The sequence below is a fragment of the Phalaenopsis equestris genome, unplaced genomic scaffold (genome assembly GCF_001263595.1).
Source record: "Phalaenopsis equestris unplaced genomic scaffold, ASM126359v1 Scaffold001032, whole genome shotgun sequence".
Lineage (NCBI taxonomy): Eukaryota > Viridiplantae > Streptophyta > Magnoliopsida > Asparagales > Orchidaceae > Phalaenopsis > Phalaenopsis equestris.
This window is the reverse complement of record NW_018165471.1, coordinates 25735-45581: the sequence shown is the minus strand read 5'-3', so window position 1 is coordinate 45581 and position 19847 is coordinate 25735. Positions and strand designations below refer to the sequence as shown.

The 19847-nt window shown below is 30.2% G+C and overlaps 1 protein-coding gene across 1 annotated transcript; it reads right to left on the bottom strand.

Annotated features, from left to right (window-relative positions):
- Positions 1 to 666: 666 nt before the first annotated feature.
- Positions 667 to 19610, bottom strand: LOC110032824 (uncharacterized protein At5g01610-like). The gene is made up of 2 exons (XM_020736587.1): positions 19071 to 19610; positions 667 to 948 (listed from the first exon to the last, which is right to left on the bottom strand). Exons 1-2 carry the CDS (start codon positions 19549 to 19551, stop codon positions 911 to 913), a joined length of 519 nt encoding a protein of 172 aa, XP_020592246.1. The 5' UTR covers positions 19552 to 19610; the 3' UTR covers positions 667 to 910.
- Between the last annotated feature and the right edge of the window lie 237 nt (positions 19611 to 19847).

Sequence of the window (19847 nt, the reverse complement as noted above, 5' to 3'; positions counted from 1 at the left end):
ATCAAAATTTGAATGTTTCTTATTCAAAATATCATCTTTGGATCCGTTTCATGTCTCTAGAATCGTGTCAGATGATGAAATTTTATTGATATAGTATCAAGTATATATAATTCCTTCTTATTTTTTCTATTTCAATGATATATTTTGAACTTATTTATTCTATTTAATCATAAAAAAATACCTACTATAAACTATTATTATCTTGTCTAAATAGCATAAACTAATTATTAAATAATAATTTAAAATTTTCTTAATTACTAATTTGTTAAACTTCATAAAAAATATTTAGTAATAATTTTATATAAAAAATTTAAATACTCATTCAAATTTAAATTTAACCATCAATTCGTTGAAGTATTCATTTTCTAAAAAAATTTAATCATTCAACATAAACAAATCAAATACATGTCATTTTCTAAAAATTTTAATCAAATAAAAAATAAAAATATATATGAGAATTTAGCTCCAACTAGATTTAAATATCAATAACTTATAATCTAAAAAAGCCAAATCCAGTCTGGTTCAGGATATATTCGGCATGGCTGGATTATAGTCCTATTGGTGGCTAGTGCCGGCAAGATCAAGGGGCTACGGAAAAAAAAAATTGGCCCGAAATCAAAACCAAAAAACAAAAAAAAAAAAAAGTTTTCTGAAGCTTTCGTTCCCATCACAATAGTAATGTCTAAGATATTCACATATATAAAATTTTGTCTAAATTCGGTGAAATTTCATATACAATAGTAATGTACAAAGAGTAGAAACTTATCAAATTAGTATGAACACTAAGTATATATACATATATATGTATAAGGTCTCTCAATAAAAGTGATTTTCAGGAGGAGAAGTGTGGGAAGTAATGGAATACCAGAATTTCAGAGAAGGATTCAGGGAAAGTGAAGCCTTTCATTCTTCATTTTTGCGCCTGGGATTCTTCAGCTTCTCCAGGTCCTGAAAAAATCAGCAAAATCATCAGTGTTGAAGTAACAATAACCAATAAGAAAAGTGGTGGTGAGAGGAAGAAGGTTGTGAGGCAATGGTAATAGAGAGCCTAACTTTTGCTTGCTAATTAACAATTAAAAGCTGTAAACCAAAGCTGAAAACAATGAGTTCAATTAATCTAGAATGACAATGTAGATTATCATATAATGAAAATGAAGGAGAAAATGTGAAAATGGTCCTCTGAATCTTTACAGGGAGTCATTTTTAGGAATCCTCCATCCCCGTTCATTACTATAGAGAACCAAACGAAATGTCAATCCAGCCTCATTTCAATCCACAATAGTTTAATCGACCAATCTTACTGATACATATTTTGCGCAACACTTTGGAATAATGATTCAATAAAATTTACTTTCTAGTCATCATGATATTCTTCGAGTGCATCCATCAAAGTCTAAGCCACCATAAGCTCTTTAAAATCAAAAAAAATCTTCTTACCTCAACATCTCTGTTACATTTTTTTTATCATATAGTAATTTTTAGACTATACTTCTAATGTTACCCATCATCCTATCATTTCATTTTTCTCACTTAAATTGGTAATCAGCAATTTCTTCATTGCCTAACACTTAGATACATAAAATAAATACTATAATGATTTTCTATACTTTATAATGATTTCATGAATTTTATCTTTACATCATCATGATATTGTAACATTGCATAAAAATTGGCATAGCTATCATAAGCTCCTAGCATTAAGGATAGTCTTCCCCTCCAGGCATTCCATCTACATCTCTTTTATAATATAATGCTTAGTTATACCACGCATCATCTTGACATTTTATTTGTCAATCAACTTGACAATCAACAAGTTATTTATTGCCCGACATTTAGATAGATGCTATAGCTAGTACAATGATTCCATAGAATTTACCTTTCAAGTTATCATAATATTCTATTCTTGCATTATCAGTAATGCCTAAGCCGTCACAAGCTCTTAGTATCAAGAATGGTCACAATGAATTGACATCTCCTCGCCACATCTCTTCTAAAATATCTTCACCTTTCATTGTATCCTTCTAATATTTCCACAAATAATCTTAAAATTTCAATTTTGTCAGGCAATTTACCGAACAAGGTCATCATTTCTCAACAATTAGATACATAGCATTGCCAATATAATGTTTTTATCAAATTTATCTTTAAGTCAACATGATAATTTATCATTACATGATACTCTCAAAACAGATATGTTTATTAAAAACTCAAATTTCTCTCCCTATAAATTAAACCTATCATGCTATGATAATTTAGAACAAATACCTAATAAAATTTATCAATTTCACATCTACTAAAATAATATGCCATGTGCTCAACTTTTATTCTACTAATTCTAAAACTCACATGATTTAATAAAAGTTTGCTACACTATTCTAGCATTTCACTACAAAAGATGTCTTACAATAACGAGTGCATGGATAAGACACAAACATTTAACTTTAATATCTCTTGTATATGTTATCATCATCACAATTATCATCATTATTAGCCTTACCACAATTATTTGGGTTGGTTTTACAAATCCTCTTACATTTTATTTTTTATGAGTGAAGTTTGAGGTATTCAACCTATTCATTTTAAAAAAGTTTGTACTTAAACTGATATTTTTTGTTGATCATACTTTTTTCGCTAAACCATTGTCAATTTATATACTTTTTTTTACAATCATTTATTATACATGTCTAAGGCACCAAAGTCTATTTAATCACATTATTTTAATTAAATGTCATTACAACCATTACTCAAATATAATCATCCATTAACTCATCATTCTTAAATTTCCAATACATCTATACTAATATTTTTATTCATTAAACTTAACTATCAACAACTATTTTATGCCCAACAACCAATCCAAACAACATCAGCTTAATTATATAGGCTTTTAAAATTTATCTTAAAAAATTCATAATATTTTGAATAATACATATTTCTTCATTTTAATCATTGAACATTGGCTCTTAAAAAGCTTCCCATTTATATTCTCACTTTTTTATAAAAATATATAAGTTCATTTAACATATCATATTTATGCACAATTTTAACTTCTAATAAAATTAATTGATAATTATTCAAGTCGCATGCCCTAAATTACATATTAAATATTCAATCATCATTACATACATTTTAAGATTTGTGCTAAATTTTTACATATTTCAACAAGTATCTCAAAATATATAACTAGTAAAAAGAATATAACACAAAAACCTAAGCATATAACCAATATAAGGAAAATATAGATTTAATGTTGATCAATGATACAATTATCCTACTATAATTGATAACTCATGAATTACTCTACAACTATTGATATTAGTCAATACTCCATACATTTTTAATAAACACTTCTAAATACTTCAACATAACTTGGACAGACATTTCATTTCAAATATACACCTAATTGATTTTGATGAGATTATTATATAATTTCGTAAAATAACAAAATAAATAGTAAAGGCATCACTTTATTATTTATACTTTGTGATTTATTATCTAAACTTAAAAAATCACTTCAATAAAAGATCATCCTAACATAAAATAAAATTATATATATATCCCCGTAGCAAAATGTATTGAAAGACAATTTTCCTCATTTCATACTTCAACACCTTATTATGAGGCAATTACACTCGAGCACTGCGCTATAAATATTCTTTGAAAGCATGTTCATATCCAATATAAAAAAAAAGACTTATTATTGAGCCTTCATTTAATTATATTATAAATACCAATCAGTTCTCTATCACACAAAGCACTAATTAATTTAATATAGATTTAACAAAATTCTTCAATGATGCACTTCAAATCAATTCTCATGCTTTACTCAAGATCAGTAAAAATTATATGTTGCTCATAATAATTTTCTATTAATAATCTTAATAAAAACAGGGTTGTACTCAAGCCAATATGTTGTGGATTGAACTTAGCTTGGTCACATTATAAGTTTATATTCAGCCCAAGCTCAAACTGAGCTTTCACAAATATGATCATACTAGCAAGTTTAAATTTTAATAAATGTATTTCGCACGTACTTGATTTGTTCATGTTGATTAAATGAGTACTTCAAAGAGTTAATAAACAAACTAAAAATTTTAATGAGTACCAGCATTTAATATTATTAACAAATAATTTTACAAAACTAGTTTATGCTAATTAAATATATGAAAATATATAAGTTGAAAGCACATTTTTCTTGCAATCAAATAATAAGTGCTAACAAACTAGCAAATTGAAATAAATAAATAAGAAAGAATTCTATTCAATTAATATCCACATTTAGATAAAGTTATAATATATTACTATTAAATATATAATTAAATAAGTTCAAATTAAATAAATTTTATTTAGCTAATATATCAGCTAATCAAAAAACATTTAACAAATTACATATTGAACAACAAACAAGTTTGTTCGTGAATGTAAATAAATGAGTTGGACTATGTTTAAAATTTGGTTCATTTAACCTTACATTTTTTAATAAAATATTCAAACTAATTATTTACTAATTTGAACCAACTTAGTTAAGTTTGAGTTTTTTATCAAGTTAAATGGTTCATTTAAAGCCCTAACCACAAATATCACTTCCATGATAAATCTTCCTCTCATGGATAATATAATCTTTGTTATGTTAGCAACCTATCTTACAAGATCAACAATTTTCATCTTTCATACTTAACCGCATTTAGCTTAAAACAATTATTCCTTTTGATTATTTTCTTTATGCTTTTAAAATATACTTTCATAATTACTACATATTATTTGGTCAAACTCTCTCTAAGAATCCCCTTACATTCTTTTACAAAAAATAATAAAAAAATACTAATAAAAATCCCTCAAAGTAAAAAAAAAAAAACCATACCATTTTTAATTTAGTAGCTCCACACTTTCTATAAATAATTAAAGATCTTAGATTCTTAAAATATATGCTTGTTATTGCAAGATCAAAAGCTAATATGAAAATAAACTTCTAATACATTTGTATCACATATTTTATGCCTATTATGAATCCTCCCATAGCATATTTGAAGAAAGTCATCTTAAGGTCTAAGATTTCCTAAACCAAATCTAAAATGAAATATACAAAATCACACACAAGGTAAAATAACAACTTTAAATCCTTCTCGTTTCTCCTTTGTTTTGCCTTAAATCCAAGATGTTAGAAGATAAATTTACAATATTTAGAGAGCTAAAGCACACAAAGAGAGGATGGGACGAAGGGACAGATGGTGGTCACCTTTCTCAATGATTACAGATAGGAGAGAAGCAAAAGAAAAAAAAAATATGAGAGTTTTGGAGGTGTTCGTACGTCTCCCGTCATTGTCATCCGAGCTAGCTTTAGTCTTGATTGTATCACGAGGGTTTCGATTACGAGAAGTGGAATGGGGAAGTAGGCGATGGGTTCAGGAATTGTAAGTGAGAGTTTCAAGTAGGAGAGGGAAAGATGAAGATGGTTTTGAGATTTAAATTATTTTTATTTAATTTTATTTCAATTAATTTATTTATGTAAAAATTAATTATAAAATATATAAATCATAATTATATAGATTGTAGACACGATAAGTAACGACTTCGTGATCAATTAACAAAAATAAATTACATATTAAAATTAAGTTACTTAATAAAAGTCTAATTAATTATTAACTAATCAATTATTAATTACTAAATGTTAAATTATTACTTAATGATTAATTATTTTAACAAATTATTTTATTAATGATTAATCAGTTTAGTAAATAATTATTTATTGATAATTATAATCTGAAATAAAAAATTTAAAAAAATTTAAAAAGACTTAAAAATTACATTATTAATATATAACAATACTGAATTCAAATTTCAACATACTTAAATCCTAAAATATGTTGTCAAACTATTTCATAGAATTTAATTGAATTGAACATCTATAATACCAAACAGTTTTCAGAATTATAGATCCTACTCGCACCCAAATAACCCATTTGTATCTCGAGCCCATGAAGCTCCACACCTAAACTTTCTAGATCTATTTTTAGCCCCACCTCCACACTTTGACATTTACCATTATCTACTCTTATATATGATCCTCAATCTGCACGTTCAATTTCATGGCCCCCCATTTACTAGAGCCCTTTGTCGAAACTGCTTGTCACCATATGCACATCTATACCGATGCATTCCCCACGATCCACTTCTTACCGCCTTAACTTGCCTCTGCTCAATAAGGCCCTTCATCCTTTTTGTAAGCTAAAAAAACCTTCGTAGTAACTAAACCATGGACCACCATTGAATCCCCATCACACATTCTTAAATGCTGCCAATAGCATTTGATCTTGCTATCAATCTAAGTACTCTTTGTTAATCTATTATGCCTAACTCTACATATTAACAATGAAAAATTATTTGTATTTAACTTTGTTTATTTGCTAGATTATTTTGAAATTTTGCTTCATGATCTACATTAATCAAAAGAGGAGAGAAAGACCTTTTCTAAGGAATGGGCATTAACAACGCGGAAACACAAGAGTGTGCAAATTATAGAGGAATTAAGTTGATGTGTCATACTTTAAAATTATGGGAGAGGGTAATTGAACAATGTTAAGACTTGATACAAAGATTTCTTATAATCAATTTGGATTTATGTCGGACAGGTCTACTATCGAAGCTATACATTTATTGAGAAATTTGATGAAGAATTTGATGAAGAAGAAGTACAGAGAGAGTAAGAAGGATCTACATATGATTTTTATTGATTTGGAAAAAGCTTACGATAAGGTTCCAGGAAAAGTCCTTTGGAGAGTTCTAGAGAGGAAAGATGTTGCTATGACTTATATTCAAGCCATTAAAACATGTATACTAAAGATGTTACCTGTGTTCGAACAGATAGAGGATTGACCAAGTATTTTCCTATTTGAGTTGGATAACATCAAGGAACTTTTGCTTTAGTTATGGATGCTCTTACTGGACATTTACAGGAGTATGTATCTTGGTGTATATTTTTCAGTGATGATCTTCTTCTTGTGGATAAGACTAGAAAAAGAGTTCAGGAAAAACTTGAATTATGCAGGTCTACATTGGAGTCTAAATACCTTCATTTGAGTAGATCTAAATTGAATACATAGAATATTATTTTAGTATTAGCTCTAGCGGCAGAGTTGTAACTATGGGTGATCAAATCATTAATAAGTGTGAACGTTTTAGATATCTTAGATCTATTGTTCAAAGTGATAGCGATATAGATGGGGATGTTATTAACAGAATTCAAGTTAGTTGATTGAAGTTGAGGAATGCATCGTGCTTATTGTATGATAGAAAAGTAGCGTTTAGACTTAAAGGAAAATTTTATAAGATGTTTGTAAGACCTGCAATGCTCTATGACACAGAATATTGGCCTTTAAAAGAGAAGCATAAAACAAAGATAAGTGTTGCTGAGATGAGAATGCTCAGCTAGATGAGTGGCTTGACACTTAAGAGACAAAATGCGAAATGAATATATCTGTGATAGGGTTGGTGTAGCTCCAGTGACGGACAAGATTTGAGAAAGTCATCTTAGATGGTTTGGTCAAATTAAACATTGATCATCTAATGATTTTGTTAGGAGAGTAGATGTTTTAGAATCGAATTATGTTAAGAAAGGCAGAGATAGACCTAAAAAGACTTGTGGAGATTGTACAAAAAAATGATTTTTAATGTATTAGAATTAAATAAAAATATGACACTTGATAGGAAGAAATGGAGAAAAAGGATTCATGTAGTCGACACCACTTCGAGGGATAAAAGATTGTTGTTGTTGTAGTTGTTGGACAATTTCACCTGCTTTGCATTACATAACTACTTTGGAAAGAACTAAAAAAGATCATAAAACAGCTCAACACTCGATATGCTAATTAGTATTGAAAGTTATATTAGAAAATAATTTATTCCTATGAGAAGTTATGAAGAATAAATTATTTTTTTTATATTAGGAGTTGTTTCCTTTCCTATTTTATATTTATTTCTTTGAATTGGATTTATTTTGTTTCTTATTTTATGTTCTTTCCTTTATCTCCAAAATAATTAATATGAATTGATTAATTGGAGATATTAAGAGTTGTAGCTTTCTTTATATATTATTTTCTTTTATTGTCTTTCCAATTATACGATTTCCTATTGTAAGATTCATGTAAGAGTTATTTATAATCTCTTTCATATCAATTAAAAAATTCTAATTTATTCCGCATTATTCTTAATTTCAAAGTTGGAATCAGAGCCAAATTTCCTACCCTACTCGTCGGTCCTCCCTTCCTGTCATTCTCCCTGCAAGAAGGGAGGGATGCTTTCTCTCCCCAAGCTCTTTTATGCCAGCCATAAAATTTTTTCGTTGGATTGGTTATTTATTTAATTTGTCATGCTATTCTTTATAAGATTGGTTTCTGAAGGTTGTAGAACTCATTATCAGCGACCGTTCCCTTCTCCTCCTCCTATAATCCCCTTCTCATGGAAGTGGATGTCTCCATCCTCTAAGTTGTTTATCTAGTTTGAATGATCCGAAGTAGCCAAGGAATCAAGCAAGAATGGAAGGATTTAGGTCTGTGGATTCTCTGTTTACTGCATTTGATCGGGAATTGTGTGTCTTATTTGTTGAATTGGAGATGGGTTCACTGAATACAAAGCGTGGAGGGAACCTTTTGGTTTTTTTTTTATTATTATTGTTCTTAATTCATTCGTTAGGCTTACTAGAGCAAAAAAAGTGGAAATTGGGAAGAACATATCTTTGTCATTTAATGATCTTGAGGCCAATTTTGCTCCATCAGCTAAAGGATCTGGTGAATGTGGGACCTTATATTTGGTTGATCCTTTTACTGCCTGCACTAGCTTGAAGAATAAAGCAGTTGAAGGCCAGCTTTCTCTGTTTGTGCTAATTATAAGAGGGAGATGCGCATCTGATGATAAAATTAGAAATGCATTGTGCAATGGTTGGCGTCCATCCGTCATTGGAGTTATCCCATATGTCGATCTCAACTTTGATGTAAGGAATGGTTAGTTGCATGAACTTGCTAATGATGAAGACTTGTTGTTCGATCAATGAGGCAAAGCATTTATGGGATGATGACAGCACTTTAGCTTCAAGTAAGCATTGTGAGTTGGACCTTCCTTCCGAGTTTTTTTATTCAACAAGTTCTTCTCTGGAGCTTTTTCAGCCGCAGGCCCTCCAGAATCTTTCCTGCAACAGACATTTCTCCATAATTTTTTTCCTGCAACAAGCCCTTCGGAGTCTTTCCTTTGGATATTTTCCTGCATCAATCCCTCTTTACTGTACAAGACCCTCCTCCGGAGCATTTCCTATATCAGGCCTTCCTTCAGAACTTTTTTTTTGCATCAGGTCCTCCACCGGAATACTTCCTGCAGCAGGCCCTCCTCCGGAGCTTTCTCTGCAATAGGTCCTCCATTGGAATACTTCCTGCAACAAACCCTCCTCCGGAGCCTTTTTTTGTATCAAGACATCCTTTAGAAATTTAACTTAAGAGTAAATTTGATTAAATTAATTTGATTTAGATGATTTAATTTAAATTAAGAGTAAATTTGATTTAGATATTTATAGTCACATATAAAAACCATTCAAATAATTTTAACAATCATTTGAGATAATTTTTATGTAAAATTCTTCAATTTAACTTTTCATGCATGAGTAGTGTTTTCTCACTAACCCTAAAATTATCATTTTCTCCACAGGCTAGTCCATCGATCCAAATTATATTTTATAAGCTGTATAGTATTTATAATCATATATAAGGAGTATGCAAAGTAGTTTGGTGGTCACTAGACATCGTTTTTATGTAAGGTTGTGCACTTAGAATTTTCATGCATGATTTTTCAGCACGAATTTTACCATTGCGTTTGTAACATTGAAATCTTCTAAATGAGCCTCTATACACCAAAATCCAATTTTGTTTGGAGGCCCTTCTAGTTGAAAATAATTTATAGAGAAAATAGTAATAATTTTGATAATAAGAAGGGTAATTTGGCTATAGTTAAATCAAAATGACCTCAAAACAAGTTCACATATCAACTAAAACTGTTATAAATTTAAAAATACGTAACATGGTCTAATAAAATCTACAAAAAATGGCATCAAAACAAGTTCAGATATCAACTAAAACTGTTATAAATTTAAAAATACGTAAGATGGTCTAATAAAATCTACAAAAAATGACCTCAAAACAAGTTCAGATATCAACTAAAACTGTTATAAATTTAAAAATACGTAACATGGTCTAATAAAATCTACAAAAAACTCAAACTCAAGATCCATAAATTTTCTCTCTTGGGATTTGGGCCCACTTTAAGCCTTGAAATGGAGCTTGTTATAATCAAAACCACTTGTACTACCAAATTCCTTCTATTTTTCTCTACCCAATGAGCCCACATAATTTTTTCCTATATCAGGCCCTTCTCCGGAGTTTTTTCCCGCAACAGGTCCTGCAACAAAATTTTTCGTGTCGCATGCATTTCTTCGAAGCCTTTCCTGTATAAAGCTCTCCTCAGGAACTTTCTCCTGCATTAGGCCCTACTCTGGAATCTTTTCTGTAGCAGACCCTACTCCAAAGCTTTTTCTGCAACAAGGCCTACCTCTGGAGCTTTTCATTTTTTCTACAGGTCATACTCTGCAACCTTTTTTGCAGGTTGTCCACTTCCCTACAAAATTCCCTACAAATTACATGTATGAGTCTTCTGCTTACCTACAGACACAGTAAGAACTGCATTCAAAGACAGTTGCAATAAACTAGAAATCATTTTTTTTATACAGGTTGTATACTTTCCTGCAAACTCCCCTGCAGCATTACCTGTAAGAGCTTTCTGCCTACTTACAGACTGTAGAAACTGCAGTCAAAGACAACCACAATTATCAACTTTCCTGCAAACTCCCCTGCAGAATTACTTGTAGGAACATTCTGCTTACCTACAGACACTGTAGGAACTGTAGTTATAGACAACCGCAGTTATCTACTTCCTTGCAATCTCCTTTGCAACATTATCTGTAGGAGTCTTCCGTCTACCTGCAGACACAGCAGAAACTGCAGTCAAAGACAATTGCAGTACAGAATGAAGACTTCAAGTTCTGCCCACAGTTTCTTCCTCACCCATTGTTTGATGTTTTCAAATCCAAGTTGAACATGGTTTTCAACTATATTTCAACTTGAGGAGTGTTGGAAGTTATATTATGAAATAAATTAATAATGTGAGAAGTTATGAGGAATAAATTATTTGCTTAGATTATGAGTTATTTTCTTTCCTATTTATATTTATTTCCTTGGATTGTATTTATTTCATTTCCTATTTTATGTTGTTTACTTTATCTCCAAAATAATAAATATGAATTGATTAGTTAAATATATTAAAAGTTATAGTTTTTTTTTTAATATTATTTCCTTTTTATTGTCTTTTCTATTGTAGGATTCATGTAAGGGTTATTTATAACCTCTTTCATATCAATGAAAAAATTCTACTTTATTCCGCATTATTCTGAATTTCAATAATTAACAATTACTGAAGAACAAGGAAAGTGATCAACTCCTTGCAAAGAAAATTTGACGTCAACAAATTAAGACAAAAAAAGCATTTCTGTTATTTTTATTAGTTTAACAAGATTCGTGAACATTTCTAGGTGTAAGATACATCTTTCTTCAACTCTTTAAGAGAAAAGTATTCTCGACTTAGAGGGGATTGATCGAACACAAGAAATTAAGATTAGATAATTATAGGGATGAATTTGAATAATTTAGGATTAGATATAAATTTAAATAATTAATCTTATCCAGGAGCATTATTCTTTACAACCATAATACTCCATTCCTCACTCATTACTTCAAACTACAATATAAAATGGAACCCAAGTGGCAAAGGGAAGCAATTTCGCATTACCATTCTACTAAAACCATTATGTCCATTTAAGTCACCACGACTAAATATAAATAGTATTTTCTCTCAGAAGTATCATTTATTTGGGTTGTCTTCTAATCCAACGTAATGAATATAAACACTAGCCACATTCTAATGTCACGCCTAAACCCAATGTAGATGCTATTATAGCAGACCGCACAAAATTAGGTGCAGTAAATGAGAACTCAGATTCCTTCATTCGATAAATAGTAGGCATATCAGTTATAATAAGTTCTCATAAAAAAACATGGTCAATTAAAACAGGACTAATTCCATTTCATACATACAAAGCACAAAGCCAATTAAAAAATTAGAATAATAAAAATGCATAATATAAGATTACATTTACAAAATTGTAGAGTTAACAATCTAAAAGATCAAAATACAACATCTAAGTTAGTGCACAACAAAAATCATTTTTGTCATATTTCAGAGCGCTCAGATTGTGAATGCATTTACATTATGCTGTATTGTAAAATGCATGGAATAATTCACAATTAATATGGTAGATTTCATAATTTAGTACCATAGAGATACAGTATTAAACCAAATGAAGGTAAAAGAAAGTAATACGACAGTAAATACAGAAGGTCAATAGTGGAACACAAGCGCATATCATTCATTCATGTTATACACACACTCACCGAAATGCAAATCACCATGCCACTCACGAACATCATACCAATTACCATGTGAAAAACTTAATCATGTTCTTATGATCAGGGAAGCAGTGAGTAGCCATGAAATAACATGAAAGTTCATATAAAGGATATGGTCAACAGAGACAGAGTTATATGAAACAATGTCGAGGACACCAGGCACACCAACTTGAAATATGAATGATCATATATGCGTTCCAACATACAATTTGTATGATGCATGTAGCACATCATGTAATAGAACCATAAGGAACCATAAATCTAATACTTAAAGATACATATAGGAGTTTGTACATAATAACCTAGAATGTCATCCACAAACATGCAAAGCATGCAGGACCGCATATGGAACAGTAATGAGAGCATAAAAAAGAGAAGATAGTGAGAGCATAAACAGAAAATCCATGGCAGCTAATTAAGGGTGGCCTTGAACTTTATATCGGCAAGGTGATTTCCAAATTCCAGACGGCAGTGGGAGTAGACTTGAAAGTGTAAGGGCTATCAAGGATGTTTTGCATGGTTTTCACGCTCTCCCTTAAACAGGGAATATATGCTAAACATTCTTAGCTTGGAAATAAGAATGTCAAATTGAACATTATTAAGAGTTTTTTTTTTTTTTTGGGGTAATAAAATCAATGTTTTTTTTTGTCATTTTGCTGGAATGTGGACAACCTTGATGATTTCTTTTTTGATAGTTTCTTTAATAAAGTATTAATCAAATCAACGTACTTAGTCCTATCAGGAAGTATTAGGTTCTTTGCATTGCTAAAAGTGGATTGGTTGTCATAATATATCATCATTGGTTCTCAAATATGAACTTATAGTCGTATCATGAAAGACGTTAAACAAGGCACTGATTAGAAGGTAACTCAATGTATTTTATTATATATTTGTTTGTTTTATCATGTGCATATGCCTGCTTTAGTTATTTGTATTTCCAGAATCACCAACCTACCAGCTATATTTTCAGAAGCAGAAGCCTAGTCGCGTTACAGAAGATGATTACTGAAGAGTCTTTGTTTGGTTTAAATTTTTTTTTAGTTATTTTCTTTTATTTTCTTGTTGCTGGGAAAAATTGGAGTTATATGTGAACTGTTAGTGATTGTTACTTCTGAATTGTTGTGCTTTGTAAAAAATTATTAAATATTGTGTTTATATGATACCTTTATTTTGTGCATTTATAAAACTTTATTTGTTCTTGCTGTTTCATTGTTAAACTCATACTTGAGTTCATCTCTTATCAAAATTGTAATGATTGGAATCATTAGAGTTATATCATTACTTAAGATTTTCATTAAGTAAATTAAGACCAAAATATTAATTAAGATCATAATAAAACTATGAAAATATTAATTCATATTGAAAATAATAACTAACTAATTTACATAATTTAATATTGTGTAGCGTTATATTAGGATTTTTAGTCATGTATCATTTTGCTTTGTTAGAAATTATTAAAAATTGTGTTTATAGATGTGTACTTTTATTTTGTGCATTTATAAAAGTTTATTTGTTACTGATGTTTCAATGTTAAACTTGTACTTTAGCTAATCTCTTATAAAAATTATAATGACTGAAATTATTAGAACAATATCATGAACTTAAGATTATCATTAAGTAAATTTAAAGAACGGTATATTAATTAAGGTCATGATAAAAATTTAAAATATTAAAATTCATATTGAATTAACAATAACTAACTAATTTACTTAATTTAATAGAATTTTTTAATTCAAAAACTCTAAATTACACTTGGCATATTGACCAGTACGTAAGTTAATTGAATAAATAATTATTAAATTTTATAAGATATCAATTTATATAAATTAAGGAGGGCTATTATTGTCTAAAATATTATACCTAAAAATTAAAATTGAAAAATAAAAATTACTTTAGGTAATTGAAGATTAGAGAATTCAAAATTATTAACTTAATCAAAAATAGCTCACCTTAAGAAAAATAAAGGTGAAGATGAAGAATTTTAAAAAAACTCTTGAAAAAATTATAAGAATAAATATAATAAAAAGATTAAATGAGGAGATTATTGAGATTATGTTTAAACAAAAATTGATACCCAGCCTTTTCTTTCATCTAAATAATTCAAAATCTCACTAATTGAAATTAATAGGTGTTATATATAGAATAATAAACCCCAAATTGGATTTAGTATAAATTTAATTCAATTAAATTTAATTAGGTTTAATTTAATTTATGTTTTGATTTAAGTTTAGGAGGATAAATTTTTTGTATTAGATTAGTTAAGATTTGATTAGAATAATTTGATTTAGATGATTTAATTTAAATTAAGAGTAAATTAATTTTATTTTAGGGGCATTTACATGCATACCACCCAATCCAAATGTATAGGAAAAGTGGTATATATGTAAATTTTATGTCCTATTTAGTTTAACTTTAATTCATGCTTTAGTTTAAACTTTAATTAAGTTTTTTTTTCATTTTAGTTTATGTTTGTTTTGTTTTAAATTTTGATTTAATTTAATCTTAAATTCCATTTGATTTAAATTTGATTCTGATTAAATTATGATTTAGTTTAAGTGTAAGTTTAATTTAACTTAAATAATGGTTTAGTTTTATGTTAAAATTTGCAATTTTAGAGTGATTTAATTTTGTGTTTAAATATTAAATTTGATTAAGTTTGATTAGAATTTAGTTTAGTTCCTTTTAATTCAAATTTGTAATTATAATTTTAAGTTGAATTTTAGATAGAATTTTATTTGAATTAAAATTTATATCAAAATTTGTTTTAATTTTAATTTGGTTTCATTTTAAATTAGGTTTATTTAATTAGATTTGAATTTAGAGTGATGTCAATTTAAACCAAATCCAAACACCTACTAAGCCAACCAAAGCATGCTTGAATCAGGCCAAAGCCCAACCTAGTCGGGCTTGGACCTTGACTTGAGTCGGGGGGTGTAAACGAGTCAAATACGAGCGAGCCCGGGCTCAACTCGTTTTCGGCACGTTAAAAATTATCACTTTTCATATTCGGCTCGTTTAAATTTTGAACACAAAAAAAAGTTTTTTTTTTCGGCTCGTTTTTTTTATTCAAGTCATAAAAGATATGTATACAATAGTTGTTACTTGTATTCAAAGAGAAGGAGGATTGATCAAATATTTTCCTATTTCTGTTGGTTTATATCAGGGATTGGCTTTCAGCCCATATCTTTTTGCTTTAGTAATGGATGGTCTTACTGCACACTTACAGGAGGATGTACCTTGGTGTATGCTTTTTGCTGATGATATCTTTCTCGTGGATAAGACGAGAGAAAGCTCAGGAAAAACGTGAATTATAGAGGTCTATCTTGGAGTCAAAAGGCATTCGTTTGAGTATAACTAAAACTGAATATATGGAATGTAATTTTAGTAGTAGTAGCTCTAGTGACAGAAATGTAACTATGGGTGATCAAATTATTAAAAGGTGTGAACACTTTAGATATCATGTGTCTATTGTTCAAAGTGATGGTGATAGTGATGGGGATGTTATTAGTAGAAGTCAAGTTAGTTGGTTGAAGCAGAGGAATGCTTCAAGCCTATTGTGTGATAGAAAAGTATCGCTTAGACTAAAAGAAAAATTTATAAGATTGTGGTGAGACCTGCAATTCTCTATGGCGTTGAATGTTGGCCATTAAAAGAGAATTAAAAGAGAAAGAGAAGCATAAAAGTAAGTTAAGTGCTGCCGAGATGAGAATGATTAGGTGGATGAGTGGCTTTACACTTAAAGACAAAAAGCAAAATGAATAGATCTGTGATAGGATTGGTGTAGCTCCAGTTACAGACAAAATTAGAGAGAGTCGTCTTAGATGGTTTGGTCACATTAAACGTCGACCAACTGATGATTCGATTAGAAGAGTAGATAGTAGATGAAGAGTAGATGTTTTAGATTCGACTTATGTTAAAAAAAGGTAGAGACAGACTTAGGAAAACTTGGGCATGTTGTATAAAAATTGATCTTAATCTATTAGAATTAAAAGAAAATATGACACTAAATAGGACGCAATGGAGAAAAATGATTCATGTAGCTGGCCCCACTTAGTAGGATAAAGGTTTTGTTGTTGATGTTGTTGTTGTGTTAGGCTCGTTTTCTTAGTGAGTCGAACACGAGTAGGTCTCGAACAAAGAACCATTTTGATAACTCTAATCACGTTGTCGTAGGATGTCAAAGGTATGAGCGAGATTTAAATCTTTTTATTTATGTTAAAACATCATTTAAAAATAATTTAATATATTTTTATTCCATTTTTTTTAATTAATAATTTTTATTGATTATAAATTTGTGTAGCCTTGTAGATAATTAAATTATTTAAAAATACTATTCATTTATATATCGAGAGCAAAAAAAAATTGTTCGTGTTTGACCGTTTGTTTAACAAACGAATCAAACACAAACTTCTTAATGAGTCAAACACGAATTGTTCACGAATAAACGAGTATTTTGAGAGCCCTACTTGAGTCAACAAGACCAATTCAGGACCAGCCCAACCACGAGGGGTTCTAAGAAAGGAGTCCAAGGCAAAGATAGGGGAATAATGAAATAATGAAATGATGAAGTGATGACTGAAAATGTAGTCAACAATGCCACCGCGCTACGGCCAAACCAAAATAATTATTCATTTCTAATTAGGAATTTGAAGCCAATACTAAAGTTAGAAAAGGTGAAAAGGCTTAAGAAGTGCATAAGAGATATTTGTGAAGAAACTAGTGGAATTTAGGATTTCTGAGTGTGAACTTAAGTGTATTGTATTGAGAATGTGAGTATCTAAGGAGTGGAAGAGTGCTATTTGGCTTAGTGAAGCAAGATAAGAGGCAAGAAGAAAGACTTGGAGAGGAGGTTAATTCAAAATAATACTATTTTCCTTTGGAAATCCAGATTCTTCTATATTTTCATTTTCTTTTGGTTGAATCTATTATTTAGTTTTATATTTATGATGAAATAAATGACTTTCAGTGTTTATTGTGAAAATGCAAGCTAAGCTAAGAATATTTTCCTATGAATTTGTGATTTATAAGTTATGTGTATAAGATTTTTATAGCAAGTTAATTCCTATGCTTGTTTGTGTTTCTTCTAACTTCATCTAGCATAAATGGTGGCCACACTCTTGCATAAAATTTAATGTAGGTTAATAATATCAACATAGTCTTAATCTACACTAGAAAGATTCATAACTAGAGTTTAAGAGAATGGACATTGTTTTTAAACCATTACAATCGTTAAGAGAAATGAAAAAATCAATTTTGAAAACTTCTAATTACATAGGCAATATTGCATTAAGGATGTTTGAAATAGGGTTTCAAGTTTTCTACAGAGACATTAAACCATTTTTGTTCCTGATCGAGGATAAATTTTTAAATAAAATCATATCCCATAAGTTGATTTTAATAAATTACAAATTCATTGGAGCTTTGTGTTTCTTTTATTTTTTCCATTTTTAAAAAATGTAAAACCCTCTTTTTAAAAATTTTATTTTTTAACAAAAATTGGAGTTTTAAGCTCGTGTTTGAACTTCATTTTAAAAAATTACAACTTATCCTCGCGGGAAAGAACTCACGCAGATACACTATATTATTTGGTCGACACGTGCACTTGTATTTGTCAGTTCAAAATCATGTTAGGCTTGAAGAATTTGAATGCTGCTTAAAATAAGCTCGCGACTTATTGCATTCGATTTTGAGTCAGCTCAGCTCCAATTTCAATTGAGCTCAATCCGACTTGCAATCCAAGCAAGATGACTAAGAGATATTTGTGAAGAAACTAGTGGAATTTAGGATTTCTGAGTGTGAACTTAAGTGTATTGTATTGAGAATGTGAGTATCTAAGGAGTGGAAGAGTGTTATTTGGCTTAGCGAAGCAAGATAAGAGGCAAGGAGAAAAACTTGGAGAGGAGGTTAATTCAAACTAATACCATTTGAATGCTTCTCAAAATAAGCTCACGACTTAGTGCATTCGATTTTGAGTCAGCTCAGCTCCAAATTCAATTGAGCTCAATACGACTTGCAATCCAAGCAAGATGACTTGAATTAAGCTATTTTGATGAGTAAAAAAATTTCAAACTTCAAGCGATTGAGCTAAAATTAAGCTAAAATTTTAGATCTATGGTATTGAAGCTCAGCTTGCATATTGATCTTGATCCAAGCCAAAATTCAAATCAAACTTCAAGCGATTGGGCTTCAAGCTAAATTCTCAGCCCACTCCATGAAATGGTATAACCACAGTCCCCGAAAACCTAGAAAAGTATAAAACCCTTAATCACAATTTGAACAGGAAACCCCATTGGAGCCAACTCATATCTTTCTTATTGTTTTTTCAATCGATCGCATGACAAGCGGTAATTAATTGAAATTCAGACGCAAAGGTAAAAACCATTAGATTCAACAAATTAAGAAAAAGAAAATTTCAGACCTCCCGACCAAAACCTAAGGCGCCGTAAAATTCCATTTTCTCCACAAAAGTTCACAAAAAATCTGCACACAATTCAATATTTACAGCATACTAACCTCCTCTGATCATCTGGACAGCCAATTGTCGTTGATCTTCTCCTCCCACGCTGCAATCGGGCGGATCCTCGAAAAGCGAGAGCGCTAATTGCTTGTGAGCAACCCCAATATCAAAAAAGATAACTCCTGATGAGGGATCGGCTAACAAGACCTCTTTAACGGGCAACCAAATAAAGAGCTCCTCCTGAGAAAACCCCACTACTCCTTTCAAGCTACCATGGCTCAGATTTCCTCTAACTGTCTGGTTGAAAAACACCAATCCATCGTACTTGGCGAAACAGGGACTGTCGAGATGGACTTCCAGGAGTCCCGTTTCCCGATCCAGGTCGTAGGAATTCACCGCAGAGGGAAGGAGCCCTGGAGGAAGACCGTAGTCCCGGAGCAGATCTTGGATGGATTTGTCATCTTCGGCGGCGGCGGAGAGAAAGAAGGCAAACCCTCCTATGACCAGAAGGGTGATCACGGACTGAAGGCTAGCCATTGCGCCGGCAAAGAGTGAGAAAAGGGAGGAGAGAAATGCAGAGTCTCGAAGAAACTGTTCGAAAGGGAAAAAAAACTTATTTATTATATCCCCTTTATACCCTCAACTCCATATAACCAATCTAATTTGTATCCTATAAATATATGAAAATAGGAATGCAGAAGTTACAAGTAGATTACAGATAAGTTATACAGAAATTACAGGGGTATAACGCGGATATAATCCTTCAATACCATGTGAATAACCTCCCTGACTTGCGTTGTACGTCGTATGCAAATATTTCTCGTGCGAATGAG